Source organism: Echeneis naucrates, chromosome 23 (assembly GCF_900963305.1).
Source record: "Echeneis naucrates chromosome 23, fEcheNa1.1, whole genome shotgun sequence".
Classification (NCBI taxonomy): Eukaryota; Metazoa; Chordata; class Actinopteri; order Carangiformes; family Echeneidae; genus Echeneis; species Echeneis naucrates.
Genome location: NC_042533.1, coordinates 6,597,350 through 6,617,361, shown reverse-complemented (window position 1 = coordinate 6,617,361; position 20,012 = coordinate 6,597,350). Strand labels below are relative to the sequence as shown.

The 20,012-nt window shown below is 39.6% G+C and overlaps 1 protein-coding gene across 3 annotated transcripts; it reads left to right on the top strand.

The window, feature by feature from the left end:
- Positions 1–284: 284 nt before the first annotated feature.
- On the top strand, positions 285–19,885 carry ube2h (ubiquitin-conjugating enzyme E2H (UBC8 homolog, yeast)). 3 transcript variants are annotated; one of them, XM_029494839.1, is made up of 7 exons: positions 289–584; positions 14,353–14,429; positions 15,069–15,143; positions 15,253–15,292; positions 15,953–16,005; positions 17,224–17,352; positions 17,540–19,885. In XM_029494839.1, exons 1-7 carry the CDS (start codon positions 532–534, stop codon positions 17,662–17,664), a joined length of 552 nt encoding a protein of 183 aa, XP_029350699.1. In that variant the 5' UTR covers positions 289–531; the 3' UTR covers positions 17,665–19,885. The 3 variants fall into 3 exon arrangements, with proteins under 3 accessions (XP_029350701.1, XP_029350699.1, XP_029350700.1); XM_029494840.1 differs by lacking the exon at positions 289–584 and adding an exon at positions 7,968–14,201 and having other exon boundaries at positions 14,344–14,429; XM_029494841.1 differs by lacking the exons at positions 15,253–15,292; positions 15,953–16,005 and having other exon boundaries at positions 285–584.
- The last annotated feature ends 127 nt before the right edge of the window (positions 19,886–20,012 follow it).

The following is a 20,012-nucleotide window of genomic DNA, read 5'->3' as shown; positions in this document are numbered from 1 at the left end:
AGGAGAATCTGTTCTTTAAAAGGTTGTCAGCTGTTGACATTATCTGGAAAGCCAAAATCTCTACGTAACAGAGCCAGGGTCACAGTAAAGAAGGAGCCCACCCGAAACCCAAAGGCTGTTAATGTGTCGTCTATTTACTTTTAATTTTTCTCTGATTACTTCCAACAGAAAATACAAAGCCCCCCCTCCTCCACGACGACACTGGAGCAAGAGAAGCAATAGTGCTCTAAATAAAACTACAAAATCGACGACTGCTGATGACGTCTCGTCTCATACGTGTGTCGTCATCCGCGGAGGGATCCCAGCTTGTCAGGATGGTCGGAACACTGAGAGGCAGTGAACGGCAGAGGTCTAACGTTAGCTCAGGCACTCAGTAGGACAGGGAGACATTGAACTGAGAAGACGTCTTGCTGTGAACATTTCTTAAAGCAAATGTTAACTTTCGGATAGTACCGTTTGCTAGGCTGTCTAGCGTTTCGGGAGCTAGCTTTCAGTTTTCTCACTGGTGTTCTGCGGTGGAAATAGCAAAAAATGTCGTCTCCAAGTCCGGGTAAAAGGCGAATGGATACCGATGTGGTGAAACTGTATCCTTTCTGAACATAAACAACTGTATCTAAGTCGCTATCTTGTCAGCTATTTCCTGATGTGTGAGAAAATATGATATGAGCAAACCCAATTCATTGATGCTGCTTGTTTGTCTTGCTAACCCACCGGAAGATGGAGCGTTCATTGTGAATGACTGGTGTTTTTGTGTAAACAACATTTTGCTAGCAAAGCCAAGTGTTAGCTATTTCTGTCCTGCGAACCTCCAGTCGCACATCGGGACAGCTGTATGAGCTAATCAGATCGGTCCCATTACCTTTCGGCATTTTTTCAGCAAAGCCTTTTAATAACGTCAACGTTAGCTGTCTCGCTTGTTGTTGAAATTTGAAAAATACTGCAACAGCCGAAGAGACGCTAACGTTGCTCTCCCTTCACAGGAATGTCTTTCATCTTGTTGCACCACCGATAGATCTGACAGCGGTAGACTATTTTAAACACCTTATGGCAATTTGGTTTCTTTGTCCAGCCTGTCGTTTGCCAGGGAGGCGAAGTGAAACAGTCTTTTTACACGTTGACACAGCAGCTTGTTTACATAACGCAAGGCTACCGTCAAATGTAAATGCTCTTGTCTTTTGTTCCACTCGTGAAAAAAAAAACAAAAAAACGGTGGCGTTATTTCTACACGAACCTTCTCGGGTGTTGTTATCCTGAATTTGAGATCCCACCAAGGCTTTTGAAATTGTGTTATTGCTTCTGCCACTTGAATTGTTACCTTGTAACGCTGTTGAGCTGGCTTGCTACTCTGCTGGTTAATTTCAACATCAAAATGGCCACCTGATCTGTCTCTCTCACTGTACTTCAGAGTCCGCAGGCAAACATGTGGAACACTAACTTCTACAATTTTTACACTGGTTGCAATTACTTATTTAATAAATATTGTATTTGAACGTTAGTATGGCGGCTGTTTCTGATGAGGTATAGCAAGTGTCATCGGGCCTGTAGTCGTTTTCACAGGGGAATGCCTGAACTTTTAGTCAACATCTCCTGTTGTCTGATTACAAGTCGCTGTCACCATGTTTACTCTCACACTGCTAATTTCTCTGTTCTGATTCACTTAGATCTGACAGTTTGACTCTAAAAACAAACCATAACACCGCGTTTCCAGTCCACACGGTGTTCTAGAAAAACAGTGTGAACAAGTAGTTTTGTTTTTGTCCCAGCTCAGTGGAAGCCAGCTTAATGATTGGGTAGCTTGTTACTAGCCGGAAACCACAAGAGGGAGGGACTTAGAACAGCTGATAGGATGGCAGTAAAGCTTAGTCAAATATGGGGCTAGAACTGGGCTGGTCAAAAAAAATAAAAAAAATAAATAAAAAAAATATAAGGGACACCTTCACCTAGAGGTTCAATATAATGGTTAACAATGGAAGGTTTGAAATTTTTTGTATTTTGATCTTTTAATGAAATTGATTATTAATTGATTATTAATATAAACTTAAAATACTTGACATATGCAATGCATTCTGCCCCACACCTCCAAATTAGTGTTAAAATCTCACTACCCCACGCGTTTGGAACTGCATATGGTTGCAATATGTGAACAAACATCAACCAGGAGGCTGCAGGTTGTTCTTTTCCAGCTACCTTTTCCTTGTTACTCTGGCCTGTTGCCTAAGGCATTTTGTTACGTCTGCTTGCTAGCAACAGTGCTTGTTTGAGCAAGTTTCTGCTCCCCCCACTCGACTCCACTTATGTGTAGGCTATGAGGCGTGAGTGTTGAAGCAGACAGAGCAAGAGTTTTTGAGCGTTGCAGAACACACACACACAGTGTTGCAGTTTAATACACCCCCCCCCCCTCTGAACTGCTTGACTGATGGGCAAGAGCAGGTTTGCACTATGCCACCTGCTCAATTCCATACAATGACCTGTGTGTTTCAGGATAGCATGGATGAGCAATAGTCAGCAAGTGTTGAGGAGAACAGCTACATGCATTTAAAAGTAGATTTACTGGTTTACATAGCACATGGGGTTCACTGCTGACTATGCCATCTTGTTGAGCTGAAGCAGAGAAGGCTCCAGGTTACTGGTATGGGCAATAACCTTGCTTCTATTTGTGTCCCCAGAGCAAATTTACCAGAAACAACCTATTCTCTGTGTTTCTCATCTGTGCGTATTCCTCCGATGTAACCAAAACCTGAAACTCACACTGCCTTTTAGACAGGAGCAGTTTCTTTCTTATGCCCTGACACTGAGAGCCCTCACGCATTAATTTGCTGCGGCCACTGGAGAGCTGGGAATCTAGAGCGGAGGCCATTAGGGAATTCATGAAAATGAATGTCAGAATGACCTCAGCATGTAGTATCACTGGGTTTGGGCTTTGTCCAAAGCCAGGCCATTAGATTGAAATCTGCTTTTAACACCAAATATACAGTCATTCTGTTTGAATGCCATTACCTGAACTCTTTGTAATATTTATTGAAAGTGTTGGTTTAGACTGCCAAAGTACTTTTCTTTATTTCCCCCAGTCTTTCTCTCCCTCTGTTGCAAATGTATGAAGTGGCAAGAGACAACTTGTTTTTTGTCCAGTATTTGTCAGACCCTCAACAATAAACTAGATTTATTTTCTAATAACTTGCATAACTTCCAATCACTTACTCTTCGGAGATGTAGCTTTAGTTTTGGAAAAATAGCATTTTTCAAGAAGAGTGTGTCATTTCAAAGAGCTTTACATTCAGCTTATTGTTTGGGGTTCACTGCACATACTGTGTAGGTAGATGTGCTATTATTTGCATGTATTCATCATTGGTTTACTAGCTCTACAAATGTTTTCAAGCTGTAAGCTGCTGGAATTTGAGCACAGGTAGACTACAAAGGACTAAGCCTATAGTGAATGCTAACACAAGCTCTGGCGGTGTCTGGCCTATGGATTTTAATGCAGTGAATGGGACAGAAAATGGACATGTGTAGGATGACATTACATAACCTGAAGAGTCTGAGAAGCGTTTTTATAGATGTATATTTTAATAATGTTTCTGTTGTCCCTTGTAATCTTGAACTTTATGTTAGTTTGTATTTATTCACAGGTTAAATCTTGTTGGGTTAAACGATTTATGGGAGCAAAATGTATTTCAGTTGTTCTTTTCAACCTTTCAGCTGCTTCTGGAGATTCTGTAAGTGAATGGATAGCAGTTCTGTGAAGCATGGCCACCACTGAATAATATTGGAGGCTGTGGCAGGCGTTGGGAGGGGTGTTGCATGCTTGATTGGCCTCAGTATCCACCCTGACACCTGGCATAATTTGGAGTGTATATGGGTCTGTCTTTCTACCCAGAATCTGAGTTATCAGATGATGTGGAAGTGCATGACGTGAAGTATGTTAAGTGTCAGTAATGTTAGTGCTTTAGTTTTCAACATTCAAACTGCCCTGGCACTTTATTTCAAGCACAACTCTTTTCCCTGAAGTGACTGTTTAGGCTGTACTTGGCCTTCAGTAATCCTTATTTATCTAATTGTTCACAGCCTCAATCAGGTTAGGCATGTAAGGGCAGTGTCCACCCCTATAATATTTTTAATATCCTCTTCAACACACCCTTTTACCTTCCATGAGTGGAATATAAATTTCTTCATGGTATTCTTCCTCTTCGGTTGATGTTTCCACCCCATTCTGCCCTTGTAACGTGATTTCTAAATGGCATCAACATTTTGTATGTCCCGTTTACCTGGAGCTCCTCTGACCTCCATCTCCCGTTGCTGTGTTAGACCATGTTGTATAGCCACAGGCATCTAATCTGAACCCATTGTCATTGTTGTTGGATTGAACCAACTAGATGCAGTGTACTGCAGGGAAGGGGCCAGCAGTTTTCGGCCTGTTCCTGACTGAAAGATTAATTGAATGAAATGCAAATGGGGAAAGCTCTAGTCTGGTGATGCAGCTGCATAAACTGACAACATGCTTTGTTATAATTGGTGTAATTAGATTACTTAATAGTAGTACACACTCAGAAAAGACAGAACAAAACATTTACAGGAAAGTTATGAGCCCTAGTGCCATTTTACATTATCCTGAAAGCAAATATGGTGTAATTACAAATGCATGTTCTCAACAAAAACATAAAACTTATATTTTTATTTGACTCTGTCAAATTATATGTTGTTTGGTTGAGAGTCTACATTGACTTGAGATGGGAATTCATGCCCACCATGTTCTTAATGTTAATATTTAATCCATAGTAAGCAGCTCAAACGCTTACTATGCGCACTAAGACAATGTTGGAAATGACCCAACCATGATATATTCAGTCATGGAATGAAATTAAGAAGGCTGAACTTAGATACATATTGTGTTCTCAGTTCTTGGGAAAGCTGAAAATATAATCCCTCATTTTTGATGGTTTTATTTCATATTCAGTTAATTACAGTGTATATATGTGGATGTATATGTAGTGATTCTTCAGCTTTTGTAAATTTGTGAAAAGAATATTACTGTTATTGTCACCAAGCGTCAAAGAGACTCCTGCTCTTTTTCCTTTCTGTCTTCATGACCTAACTCAAGGTAACCTAGTAAATTGTTCATCAGACTGTTCAGGGAGCCCCAACTTGATTGACAGTGGTTTTGGGGGCTCCAGGAGCTAGGCATCTCTTGACAGTAGGAGATTTGAGGCCCTCACTGTTAATCCAGTGCAAATAGTGAAGCTTCCTGCACGCATGGCTGAGTTCCCTTAGAAAAACAGATGGACTGAAGTTCCTGTCTTTGTTTCGCATGATTTTTTAATTTATTTATTTATTTTTGTGGCACTGAGGAGCTCAGCTGGTTTCTGCCGTTCACGTTCACTACTCCTTTAATATGGAAAATCCAGAGTGGCGGTAGTATATTTTGTCATATCAACCAGTAATACAGAATCCATGATAATATCCTTATTCTTAAATAGCCTATTTTTTGAAGTCCATAAGCCTTATCAGAAAAGTGCAACCAACACTATCCACACCCTACTTGACTCTACCTTTATTCGCATCTCATCTGTATCAAGTTGATAAAAGGAATTTTGTTTCTGTTCCTCACTCTGCTGAAATTCAGGTTTGTTAGCCGTCACTGCTGATATTTTGTTCTGTCACTTAATCGATCTTGTCTGTTAGATTTCCCCATTAGACAGTTTCTTCAGATTCAGGTCATTGTCTCTCTTGCCCTGGCACAGTTTTGTGATCATTAATGGCTATTATGTTTGAGTGTGCATGCTCGCAACTCAGGCTCACGGATGCACATTGAGACTCTGCTATTGCTGTAAATAGACTGTTGATTTAGTAAAAGGCCAAGAAGAGGAGCAGCTGAAGGATTGACATTTGATTGCCGTGGGTGGACTCTCATCCCTCTCAAGAGAGGCAAAGAGCCCAGCTAGCATAGTGTATTGAAGGCTGTACCTAATGGGGACCAAATCTGTATAGCACTGTATTGATTATGGCATTTAGGTAAAATGGGAAAAAAGTAGGAGGCTTGAACTGAGAAAACACTGATGTGTGCATTCATAAATGAGGTTCAACATATTAGATCCCAAAAGTTTTACATCTTTCTCATTTATTCTAAAGTAACTAAGGATTACAGCAGGAGAAGTAATCCTTTTTTATATCATGTATTATATGTTTGAGTTGATGTACTTTGCATTAGAGGTGCAAATCTCTAGGTACCTTATGATTCGATGAGAGTACAATTCAGACTGCTCCGATTCGATGATAAAACAAACAAAACCTTTGCACAGTTCAGGTCAGCTATGTTTTTCTGAGCATGTGATTATTTGCTCCTCTTAAAATATAACGTATATTTGTAATGATCCATAATTAAAATAATTAAGTGAATTCACTTCCATTATCTTTTATTAATAACAATATCTGGAAAGTTACACTTGCCAACATACTTCCCAGGCTTGCAAAGTACCAACAAGAAACTCTTGTCTGGGTCCCTTTTCTCTTTGACTTCATAGAAGCCAAAATGCTTCCATGCTAGCTTTAGGCCAGGTGCCTGGTGTCAGATTGTATTCATCTCAGTTGTTCACATGTACCCCTTTGCCTGGTAGCCCAGCTTAGAATGTAAACACAGTGCACACATTTTATGTCTGTGATGTTTCACCATCCATATGGTTCAGTTGTAAGGCCCATCTTACAAAGCTATTACAGGCAAGAATTGAGTTTGAAATTTCCAATTTTTGATATTTCTGCGTAGTAATCTTTCAAGAGTGAATCACAATGTGTAAAAAAAAAAAATTCTTCTTCTTCTTCTCCACCATCCATGGAGTGCAAGTCTTAACAGCTACCAGACATTTACATGTGGATTTCAGTGAGTCAGGCCTTCAGGGCCGTGTGTCTATTGATATGTAAAACCTGCTTCGAGTTTTTCTTTCACACAGACCGCACACGGTGGCACCAAAAGCTCCATCAGTATTCAATCCCTTAATGTGTCAGAAGGAGCTGGAAGTTTTCAGAACAGATAGTTTAAATGCAGCTTTGCACAATAATACCACACTTGAGATGTCGAAAGGATAGTTGGTAATTTAGATTCAACTTTTTGTAACAGATGTCAGGACAGTGAAGTAGGCTGCTTTCATTTTCTGAACCACAACCATACTTATGACCTGTCCAAAGTACAGCCTGTTAATATAAGCACATACATTTTTTTGCAAGTTTTGCTGTTTAAACTCAAGTAAACTTTGGAAAAACATAGAATATAAGCAGATGCGATAATGGTGGGAAACCAGCTTGGTATGTTACTGGCATAGTTGTTAGTTATGGGCTTGGCTAAAAAGCATAGGAACACAACCTAAACATTTTTAACCTAAAACATAGGTTTCACTAAACATGGTTGAGTCTCTTGACAGACTATAGAAATTTTTTAATCAAAAGACCAAATATTTACTTTTATTGAGTTCTATTTTTTCCCCCATAGAATGAATTATGAGGCAACTTTAGTTGAGAAGATAAATACATGTAGATAATAGCAGATTGCTCAAGGTTAAAATCTGCAACCAGAGGTTCATGCAATTTGTTGACACATGTCCCACTTTACCCTGACCTAAGGAAAGCTGCATATCTAAAAAACTTCTCATCTCCTATTAGGTTTGCTTGTGAACAACTTTGTAGATACCCCACTCTAGTTGTATAATAATGTTTCTCAGTTAATTTAAGTTTTAACATGATTATTATAGCCTAACCCAATCCATATTCCACCTCGAACAATCACATATATTTACAAATATTTAGTAGTAAAAATATTAAAAACTAATACTTAACTTAAAGGAAAAGGGGGTGAACGGATGTGAAAGATGTTGGCACAGGACTGTTACAAGTAGACCTATTTTTGCTTATCAAAGCCAGCCAGGAGCCCATTGCTTCATAGGTGAGCTGAGAACAACCACGCCATACATTTGACAGTCAGGGACCTTGGCCAAAAAGGGGTGGCTGTTGCAGAGCTTGTCTAAATCTGATTTGGGGCCATGAATAACTGGCAGTATACACAGCATTAGCCTCCATGAGTGTAGTCCAAGGAAGTGTGTTACCATTTTCAAACCAACCAAGCAAATATGAAAACATACTGAAATTCCCATAAATGTTCCACTTCTGTTTTACCATTGACCCACATCTATATGTAAATAACACTAAATGGTTTTTGTGAACTGACTGATCTGTCAAACTCCAAATGTATGAAGTATCTATGAACTTTTAGGAAATTTGTAGCTCGGTTCCTGTTGCCATAATGGCAATGCCAGCAGCAGTTGAGGTGCACATTGGTTCATTAAAATTCCCTCAAATGGGCAGAGGAACGTACTATACTTGCTGTCAATAACAACCTTATTGTAAATGAAGAAGATGTATTGGGCCAGTTGTAATTTGTATGAATGGGAGGTGTTGGCATCTTGTCTTTCTCCCTCTAGCTCACCATATATTAATAGGATTGGTTGCCAAAAATTTAGTGAGCTGGTTTTTAGGGGGGTTTTCTAACAGTTGAAATGGTCCAGTGAGACTCTAAATCTGCATTAAAATTACGAAGTGGGAGTCCAACTTAATGAGCAATAAAAGAAAGTAAACAGATGGGAGAAAATGTTGGCCTCAGCATGAGAGGGAGAGAGCAAAGGAGTGGGTCAGTGAGGTTGGCTGGTGACGGCTGCAGGGGTGAACGGTGTTTGTTTGGTGGTGAGCTGATTAAATCACACTCTCACAGCAGCACCCTGCCTATCACTTGCTTTCCCTGCTGTGGCAGGATGGTTGCTGTGCTACACTTGCTGCCTCTGTTTTCAGGCCGCAGAGAGCCATGGAGGTCACACCGTAATCCTGCTTGGCTCAGTGCAGCACACTAATACATAGAAAGTTGAATACAAAAAACACATGGGCATTTTCAACCAAGCTAAAATGCATGGGTAAAGGTGTATGCTAGCAGAAACTGCAGATGAGGACCTCTCTTACAACTATGGTCACAGGTTACACACTTGTGCATGCAAAATAAATTTTCCTCTTTCAGCTTTTCTTTAAAGCACTGAGCCCATAATGGGAGGAAGAAGGTCCAGCTTTCTTAGTATAAAATGTAGCCTGCTGCCTCAAAAATAAATATAATTTCTTCATCTTTTGTGGGCAGTGAATATTAGCCTGTGCATTTCACATGCTATTCTATGGTTGTGTTTCTTTTGATGGAGGAAGCTTACACCCTGAGGACAGCTGCTAGATTTCCTGCCTTTTATCTGCAGTGCCTTTGCTTATATTTTGTCGTTACAATCTGTGTGTGAGGGAGAGAAAGAGAAAACTGAAAGAGAGGTTGTTGCCTCAGAGTTCCTCATCTTACTACCAAGATGTGCTCTGAATCAGGTTACTCCGTGTGAAGGCTGGAGTGTTTTTTCTGCCATTTAAAACAGCTCGATTTGCAAATGGACATAATCAAATCGCTCTGTATGTTATCTCTCTCAGTTCAAGCACACATACCTTCCCTCAAGCAAACAAAGAGTATTTGCAGCTAGCATGAAGTTCACCAAATGTGGCTTTACAGCAAGCCATCTCCCTGAGATGACAGTGTTCTTACCAATAACAGGATATTGTACAATAACTTGGCTGTTTGGTTCAATCATTGTAGAAGTGTGTATGTATAACAGAAAGCACTGTATGAATATGTTCATGAATGTCAACATTCATTCTGCATGGTTAAGCCATGTGCCCATGTAGATTGCTTAACTAGTTATATACCCTTTTATAATAGAATCACTGTAATAAACTTGCCACAACACCTTGTTACAGTCAGTGTAACTCTGTGATGGTTTTCTCGTGTTTTTGGTTAACCACTCTATTTAAACCTCTCAATGAAAATGGTAAGTGACAGATTCTTAGTAAATGTGTTCGACAGGGCTTTTGGCTGGGCCATCTCTCTTATCAGAAATATTATCCAGAATATTCTTGAATATTCTTGATGTATTGACATGTTGACAGGAAAGTGTTTTTCTTTTTTCTTTTTTCTGTATATGTGTCCGCAATGAACACCTTGGCAATATTTTTATAGTTTGCCTGCAGTCCACAGCAATGATGTCATTCACATCCACTGCTCTGCCTGCACGGCTAGATCAGCATTCACTCTTTTCTGTCATTATCTCTGCATCACTTTCTCACTGCCTCTCCTTTGGTATCATACGATCCATGTGTCTTTCGTTTTATTCTTCACCAGCTCTCTTTATCATCTTCTCATGCGCCTTTTCCTTCCTGACTGTTTGATATGGGGAAGGGAGTTGGAAGGGGTGTCTATGGACTATGAGTGTGACTTTGTGATTTTCAGTCTGAAATACAGTTACTGCTTCCTGTTTAGTCTTGAGGAGTCTTCTTCACTCATCAGGGCCATTAACAACTGTAAATTCTGTATAGTTTCTCTTTTTGTTATTCAGTAACTGAGATCTGTCCCCGTGTCTTTGGGATTATTTGATTTACTGCCTTTCTCGTTATTTCAGCCTAGTCTTCCCAGAAGCTCAGCTACTTCCCTCTAAAAGGATTACTTGAAGCTGGAGATACCAGCAGATGGTCAGAGTATAGTATGCAAACATGTAAATAGTCCCTACTAGCCTCTGAAATAAAAATTTGATAGGACATGCTTAAGAAAACACAAATTTATTGCTTCTCTCTTGCTTCTTGTTTAAAATTGTGCTTTATATTATATATTATATTAACTTGTTGAAAGAATAATGTTGACATTCAATTTCCCTTTTATCCTCTTTAAGATGAGGGACACAGTGACGTGCTTTGAAACTAGCCAGTGCCCGCCTTTCACCAAATCAACAGCTTCTGTCTGCAGGGAGAGAAATGCTCAGGCATAGTTGACACCACACTGTTTGACAGATTGCCGTTTATGATTCTCCATCATGTTTGTTTTCCATCCTTAGAAAGTAGTTGGTCTGCAGGGGATATTTTGACTCAGGGTCAGCCAGGGATAGTGGCCCGGCTGGTCCAGAATGAAAACAAGACATGTCTGGACCACAACCCGAAATGCTATTTACTGCATATTTTTGCACTTAGGCCTTTGAATGTGCTTTATAAAGTTCAAAATCAGGACAACATTCACTTTGGTCCTTAGATAAACTTTGGAACATTTGAAATCAGGTAGTTCTGCCTGAGCTTTTATTTCTTTGCAGTGTTTCAAGTGTGAAGTGAGAGATTGGTCAATGTCTGCAAAGGGCCTGGCAGTCCAACAGTCGTCTTGTTACAGCTTGGGGTTAGCAGGGTTGACTCAGATGCTGTGAACAGAGGATATGTGTGAATGTTCTGAACTGATTGGACTCTGTGTATCAGATTATATATGTATCTGTGAAAGGATATTGACCTGGTGCTGTCGACAGATTATGATTTATCTATTCTAATCCAAGTTAGAGGATGGACAGATAGGTGGCATGTTGTAAATGGAGAACAAATGATTATACAGCCTGGGTCAAAATACTTTTGTTAAGAGGTAATTCACCTAAAAATATGTTGCAAATGAAGCATACTTGTATGACAATGCGGATTAAATTGGATATCCTGTAATGATGCGGATTAATCTGTAACCAGTTTTTGACAAAGACCCGAAATCTTGGTGTGATTTTTGCTGCAACCACAAACTGTAACTAAGATACAATGTTTGCATGTAGAAATCAGCTTTTCAGATATGGATAGGCATATTTACATGCATACATAAATATATATACAAACACACACACAGGCTCAACACACATCCACATCCAGCCATCTTCATTTCATGTTGATTACAAATAGAATGCTTTCATTCAACAAAAAGGCAGTTCAGAAGTCTCCCTCTCTTTGTTTGACTGGCTGAGTGCTTGTTTGTCAAGTACACCTTTGGTTCTAGTTTCTTCACTCCAATTTACAGACGTCTACCAGGAACTGTTTTATCAGACCTGACAAATGGCTTCATAGTAAGAGGGAACTGTTTAGACAGTGACTTGTTGTTATTTACTGTGTGGGAGGGCTGAATGCTTAGAGACTTGAACCCCTCTGCATGTAACATGAGGGCAAAGGGTGAGACCACTGTGTCATGATTACATGAAAGAGTGGCCATAATCCTATGTGAGTCAATTCATATACTGAAGACATAGATGAGAGGCTGGGGTGAAATCGTTTAAATTAGAATCTAACAATGAGAGCTTGATCTAGATTACGAGCAGTGTATTTGTTTGTTGCTGTCATGGTTTTTAACAAGGTCAGTCAGGGGATGACCCCACCTGTATGTTGTTCACCTACAGGTTTTGTGAGGAGGGCAGGGTTGAGGAGTAATAGATGGAATGTGCTCAGTCCTGCTACAAAAAATAGACAGGGTTATTGGGAACCTTTGGGTATACTTAAATATGCTAACCAGCTACTTTTTACAACTGTGTGTGTGTTTCCATCATTGTCATGTGAATGTTGCAGAAAGTGAGCAGTTGATTGGCGTAATATGAGCTGCTCCTTTCGCCAACCTTCTCCCTCTCTCACGTGATCTCTGTGGTTACATGAAAATTTACAGACCACTATGACCCCAATGTTTCCTGCTTGCTTGTCTTTTTTTTTTCCTTAATTTTATCACCATTCACCATACATGTCAGTTAAATTTCAAAAGGGTACATGTAAAAATTTAATTTCAACAGCCACCTCAGTTCTTCTCAGCCAATGTCAATTAGCTGGCAGCATAATCTGTGTTGATACAATCCCCTTAGAAGTCTATATCCTCCTTGCCACACTACTGTCTTCCATAACATAACGCAGTCAACAGTGCACACCATCCCCCTTCTCTGCAACACTGCCCCCACTCATGTGGTCATACACACATTAACTCACACCTCAGTGGTTTCACTGCTTGTTAGGTGCATGCATAGATGTCCTTACATGAAGGGCAAAAGCGGTTGAGCCGCAGAATGCAAACATAATGCATGTTGTCTGACGTGGGAGGAGCACTTGTTCAAGACCTGGCCTATTTGTTGTTTTGCCAACATGCTTTACATAGGTGTTGTACTCTGGCATTAGTGATTGAAGTTTGTAACGGCCTCCTAGACTCCAACACAAGTCAGAACAGAGAGGTTCCTCTTCTGTCTGACAATGACACATTTCCTTGCTGAAGCCAGGGATTCAGTCCGCTCTTGCAGACTCAACCAGAGCTTAAAATAACCTCCAGTTTGATTTAACCCTTTGGGGGTCAGTGCTACTGCTAATGGGATACACGCTCAATCAGGATTGGCAAGCCAGCTGCTACTGCGTTACATTGAAAACTCATTTTCATTCCACCTCTCGTGCCTCTTGTCTCTAATGTGGTCTGACAGTCTTTCGCTTTAATTTTGTCATTACTTTTCTTTCTTTTTGTTTTTGTTTTGAAGAAACATGTTTGTCTTTTCCTCAAGTCTCTTTCTCTCTTTTCTTCAACTTTATTTCCTGTTCCTCTTCCCTCTACTCATATGAAAGGGAAATTAATTCTCTGTGATGGTTGTGTGTTTGAATGGAGTTCAAGAATACTCAGAGCAAGCTTGCATCAGTATCCACATGACACTGAATAGATAGAAGTGAACATTCTTTGTGGTTTTTGTAAGTTGTTTTGTAAATCAAAGTTTTCATTTGCAATATTTGGAGGTGGATCACTTTAAAAATGGGTAATCAACAACATAATCAGAAGTTATAAACAGCTGTACTTAGTTTTTTGGAATTAATACAAGCTGTATCATCTGTTTTGTTGGAGTAATTCTAGCATTGACTTCTGTAACCAATTAATAAATATGCTTAACATTGGAAGTTTGGTTTGTCTACTCATACAGTTACGGGTGTTAAATGAATATCACTTTGTGTATTCAGTTGCAAAGAAACCTCACACAGCAAAGTGGATGTGTGGTTGAGACCTTATTCGTGAATACTTCCCGCTTGACAAAAGTACATCTCAGCATGTTGGTGGACTTGACTTGGCAGAGCGCCTGTCACAAGATGGACTGCTCTGATCAGACTGAATCTGGCATAGTTTCACCTGAAATAGGAGTTTATGATGTCCAGCTATATAAAATGTTGTGAAGGAACATAAACTGGTAGAATCTCAGACTTTCTTTGTTAGGCGATGGCCTCTGCTATGTTTCTTCATGGGGACTTGTGGTTTATGTTCATGGGGTTAGGGTTGCATTTGCTGAAGCAAAGTTTGTGATGATGTAAGTAAGTTAAGTTTAATTCTATAGCACCATTCAAAGACAAGGGAATTTCACAAAGTGCTTTATGAAAGAATAAATAACATACAATACATGTAAAAAAATACAATAGAAACTAAAAAATGTACACTGTTGTCCTTAACAGCCTTTTCAGCATCGAGAGCAAACATGAAGTCACCATCCTCAGTGGACTCAATGAATTTGTAGTGAAGTTTTTTGGACCACAAGGAAGTAAGTGTTTTTTCGTGTTTAAGAAACGTATTCACCCCCCCCCCCCCCAGCTAATTCAACACTGAAGCTTCCCTGGGATATTTGGTGTGTCCAAGAAATTTTCTGTCTAGGTTTTGTTTTCAACTGTGTTCCAAGAACCATCAAACAAATCATGATACATTTGTTTTTGTGTTGTCCACTTGGGATCTTTAATGTTCCTCAATTAACCCTCCTTTTTCTATGCGAGTGTGTTTTCAGCCATCTATGTACTGTTCAGTTTCAGTAAGGCACACGAGGCTCCTGTTACACACAGCTATTCTGGGAGAGCATCACACACTCCCAATCTCATTCTCTTGCTCTTTGAAGTCAGTGTATTTTGTGAAGTGATTTGCAAGTAAAGAATTCTCCTGGGCTGAAATATATTACCGCATAAAATAAAATGAAGTGGCAGAGAGAAATTGAATGTGTAGCTCATTTCTCAAGTGGTCCCCTCTCTGTTGTGTTTTTGAGCAGATGAGAAAGGAGTGCAGAAAATTGATAGAGCCCTGCAGTGTTGAAATCTGTTGGAGTGCATGAGGGATGGAATATGATGTTCAGTGGAGTGTAAGCCTCCCCTCTGCCTTCAAAAGTGTTCTCTTTTTTTTGTCTCTTCGTCTGCAGCGCCGTACGAGGGAGGTGTGTGGAAGGTGCGAGTAGATCTTCCTGACAAATACCCTTTCAAATCTCCATCAATAGGTAGGAACTCAAGTGTCGCATGTGTGATGTGTGATGTAAGATTACATTTTTTATGTTCCACCTCACTTTCTCATCCTGTCCTCATTTCTACCTGTTTTTTTTTTCCCAGGATTCATGAACAAGATTTTTCATCCCAACATTGATGAAGCGTAAGTTGTGGTCAATTGCCATGTATTTAAATTCTCAGCTTTTTTGATGGATTTCCTTTACTTTGGCTAAACAGCTGGCTGGGCAATGTAAACTAATGATTGAATTTGCTCACATTTTTTTTACTTGATGAGCTACAGCTTTTGTTTGATGAGGCACACATTTTGAGCACAGTCAGCAAACAACAGCAAATTACACAAATATTTAACCTGGCCAAGCTTTTTGTGTCTCTGGGCCAACTGATCCACTACCGAGTGCCGGATCCTCTGAAGGACACAGGCCATGAAAATGGGTCCTGACTTGCTAGTGAACCTGTATGTCCTCCATAAATGAGACAGGAAGTGACTTTTTTCATCTCCCTATTAAAATTCATATACATAAACATGACTAATAGCAAATCACATATTTCCAACTTTAGTAGTTGATAAGAATTTTCTATCTGACTGTCACACAGCTTTCCATGAGGTATTGACCAGTTTTGTCCTATAATATTGAGCACATTTGAAACATTTGAAATGGGACAGGCTTTGCTGGACATATTTGGGTAAAATTAAAAAAGGATTTAAGAAAAACCAGCCTCCACAGGGAGTTCAGACCTTTCTTCTCCCCTGCCTATGTTTTTTTTTTTCCTTCCAACTCTTGTTTTCCTCTCGGTTTCCCAGGTCAGGGACGGTGTGTTTAGATGTCATCAACCAGACATGGACGGCCCTTTATGGTGAGTGGCTCCACTGCATGCGTGTTCATATTAAGTTTCTTTACTTGTTTCAGTGTGATTATGTGCAAAGATCTTAACTTGCTGCCATCAGCAACAAAAAGTGTCTGCCGCTCCTTTACTACCACGTAACCCTAACCCACTTACTGAGGGGGAGAAGTGAACACGAATGAGGTAATACCCTCACCCAACAAGGTCAGAAAACATTTACCTTTGACAGGAATGATTTACTGCTGTGCGAGACACGCTAGCATACTCTTGATGGCAGTGATTGTTTACAACGCAGTTGCTCTTCTGGCTATGACAGTGTCTCTTTCTCTTTTACTCTCCATGTCCCTGTGCCCTTCTCCCTGTATATTTACCCATTAATACCTCATTACAGTTAGTCCACAGGGATGAGAAAGCTGTTGAGCAATATAAATGACTTTACAGTAATATGCTGAGCAGATGTTTGTGCATACCTCTCCATTTATTCTCACCAGTGTTCTGGATATGACCCAAAACAAAATGTTAAACCCTGGAATTCAAGTAACTTGATTCAAAATGAGTTGAGGCTCAAAAGCTGTCACATGAAAGCAAAAAGATTTTATTTAAATTATTAATGCTGTCAGGTCCGTTCACATGTAATTGCATTTGATATATTTCACCCTTCTTTAGAAATGCAGCTGATTTATTTGCCAAGTTTTAAAAAAAAAAAAAAAAAAATCTGATTGTATAAACATGGAAAGAATAGGCCAATCAGCCTGAGCATCGTGTGTAATGACCCTCTACAAAAGGAGGGTGAACAAAAGCAACTGACTGAATTGTCTAAAGATGATAATGCTGTGCAATAGACAGTAGGAAAATATTTGTTTTCCCAACTTGAATGGACCCAACAGTGACACCTAGCATGAATTGTGAGTTTCTCTTTGCCTCTGCTCTGAAAAACAAAAATTGAGGTCTGTGAGAAGAGACTACTGACGGCGGTTAGTCCTGTTCTAGCCTCTGCTTTGGAGGAATTTGTGCTCTGCTACCTACTACATATACCATACCTTTCAAGTTACTTGAATTCCAGCATTTAACATTCTGTTTTTTTTGGTGAACCTTCTTGGGTGGTTATTTCTCCAAAAGGTTCCATCAGATTAATTGTTTGGTTTTGGAAAAACTGTCACCAGATTATAATCTATAAACGTATGATATCTGAGATTTGATAAAATTACATTCTCTTTTCTGCTTCTCCAGATCTGACCAACATCTTTGAGTCGTTCCTGCCCCAGCTGCTGGCTTACCCAAACCCCATCGACCCCCTGAATGGAGATGCAGCTGCCATGTACCTTCACCGGCCAGAGGAGTACAAGCAGAAAATCAAAGGTTGATCTAAATAAAGAACTGCTACTTGTACATCCCTAGGACTTTTAGATTCTTAGATCAGATTTTTTGAATGTAATATCCAGCAAAATATAAATATCAACTGCAAATACAATTTAAAAAAAAAAAAAAAAAAAAAGAGTTTTTGCTACCTCATCATGTTCCCTTTCTTGTCTCTTGCCTTCCATAGAGTATATCCAGAAATATGCAACAGAGGAGGCTTTGAAGGAGCAAGAAGAAGGAGCAGGCGATTCTTCATCTGAAAGCTCCATGTCTGATTTCTCAGAAGACGAGGCCCAGGACATGGAGTTGTAGTGATAGGAGGGCTCCCCCATCCCGCCCCCTCCTTTAACCCCCACAGAGACTATATTTGATTTCCTAACCATGAGAAAGCAGACTTATAATATTCATATTTAAACAAGTTGATTTTTTTATTATTATTATTACTACTAAACAAGGATTTTTATGGATATCTAGCCTTTGGTGTGTTTGACAGACACCCTCCCATTCTGTAGCTGTTTCTCCCTACACAGATGCCGCAGACGCTTTCATATTCTCGCCCTTTCATCTCCACATTTTTAAGGGTATGTTATGTAGTTGTAGGCAGGAAATTTCCCCGTGAACGTCTCATTTCTGTACTCAGATTTCACTTTTTAAAATAGAACTTTCCAGTTTGACCTGAATCCTAATTTTGTCTCTTTTTCCGCAATGCTAATTGATTCTGACCAACATTTTGTAAGTTGCTTCACTACAGAGCTGCTTAGGTTTTGCCTGCCTGGGTGTGCAGCACAATATTAGCCTGTAGTCAAGACAGTATTTTTAAAGCGCACAATCACACAAGGTGTTTTTTCAATACACCTTCAATAAATAAATACAAGATGTGGAGTGCCAACACTATAGACATTCATATAGCAACCCTAGTGGCTGCCTGAGCAAATCTTTTTCAGCATATGTTGTTAGAGGCATGTCAGTAAAATAAAAAGCCTTTTCTTTGTCCTTCAGTTCGGACGCCAACTTGGCTGTTACTCCATCTTTTGTTACTCTTTGTTGATCTGCCGCAGCTGCCTGTCAATACGTGCCGCTGTGCAGTGCAAAATAAATGCTAAAACAAGGTCAGGTCTTGAAAAATAAAAATTAATCAAATACATGTCTCATTTCACCGTAAGTGACAACCTGGTGACAAAGACGTGTGGCAGGTGCTTTTAGCGTTGATTGATGGAACGCACACTAGCTGCATAAACTTTATGGAAGATTTGTGCACAAAGGCAATAAAAATAGAAGGGGTTCTTCTCAGATGCGTTTAAGATTCTGGTCAGACTCATTTGGTATTATGGGAACTGAAAATAGACCAGAGCTACCCTTTAACCATCTGACCATATGAATTTCATATTTCATGCAGCTCATACCAGTTTTTTCTGATAAACGGCACCTTAAACAAACCTCTGTCTGACAGTCATTTCAACTTCTGCTTTTTAAACAATTTTCTTAGTATTACTGGTCAAGAGCAACTTTCTGGACAGAGGAAGAATGTAACTAGCACCTGTTCTGGTGAACTTACAAAACCAGCACCAAAGTCAGTTTTAATTTAAATAAAAAGCAACAAAAATGGTCATATGGTTACTGAGCAGATCTGAGTACAAATGAACAGTGATTTACTGAAGATTCAGGTTTGTGTAGTATCAGTCCTCCTCACATTCCACTGTTACCTGGAGTTGGCTCCAATGCATGCCCTTTACATTTGGTCTGACCTGTGGTAGGTACCCTGGCTGCATCTAACAGACTCCCACACTTTATGTCAGCCTGCCAGGATCTCTGTTTGGATTACTAGTTTGAGGAAGATTACAAAATAAGAGCCAAATAAATTACTTTTTGGCTCGTGGCAGTTTACGTTGAGGGGAATTAATTAAATGTTAACTTCATATGTACAGGTTTGACTTCTTATTTGGAAAAAAAAATGTCAATTCATGGCTGATTCATTGTGAGATTGTAATCCATGATGCGTGGAAAGAGATTGCAATCGCAGCTTCTTTTTTTCTTGTACTCTTCACATTTTTCACACAATGAAGTGGGTTTGGATTTTTATTTTAATTTTTTATTTTTTTGTGTGTGTGTGTGTGTGCGTGTGTGTATGTACAGCATCTACCTTGTACAGTGGTAAGACACCTCTCTGTAGCCTCATGACAATTCAGTGTTGAGCCCAAAACACTGACCTAGTGTTGCTTGTCACGGCTAACATGGCAGTCAAACTACCTATAAAACCTTGAAATGTATTCACGTCCTAAATTGCAGTAAGAATCACTGGCTGCTTTGATTGTGGATCCATAGAGGGGAAATTCAACGCTGAGTCATACTCCTGAGGTCACCTTATTACCTCTGATCTTAAATCCGTTTTTTGTGCCTCTCCTATGACCTAGTGAAGAAGTTCCCAATACCACATTTCCAAAAAGCCATGAAGGTTACAAAAAAAAAAAAAAAACTAAACAAAACCCAACAACACACAACTAGTGAAGCAGGTTGTTTTTATTCCCACTCCCACTCATCCTCCTACAATCTGATCTGTGCAAATAGTGAGTAAATATCAAAATGTTCCAGTCTGTTGAAGATTAGGGGAATTACACAGGGCTGAGTGGCACAGGGTGTATTTGAGCTAACGTAGGCTTGTT

What these genes read in the sequence shown, in the direction of transcription:
- ube2h (XM_029494839.1), top strand. Translation starts at nt 532, where the DNA reads ATGTCGTCTCCAAGTCCGGGTAAAAGGCGAATGGATACCGATGTGGTG. An exon ending in GATACCGATGTGGTGAAACT is followed by an intron (nt 585 to 14,352) that starts GTATCCTTTCTG and finishes CAGCCTTTTCAG; the next exon opens with CATCGAGAGCAAACATGAAG. An exon ending in GTACAAGCAGAAAATCAAAG is followed by an intron (nt 17,353 to 17,539) that starts GTTGATCTAAAT and finishes TGCCTTCCATAG; the next exon opens with AGTATATCCAGAAATATGCA.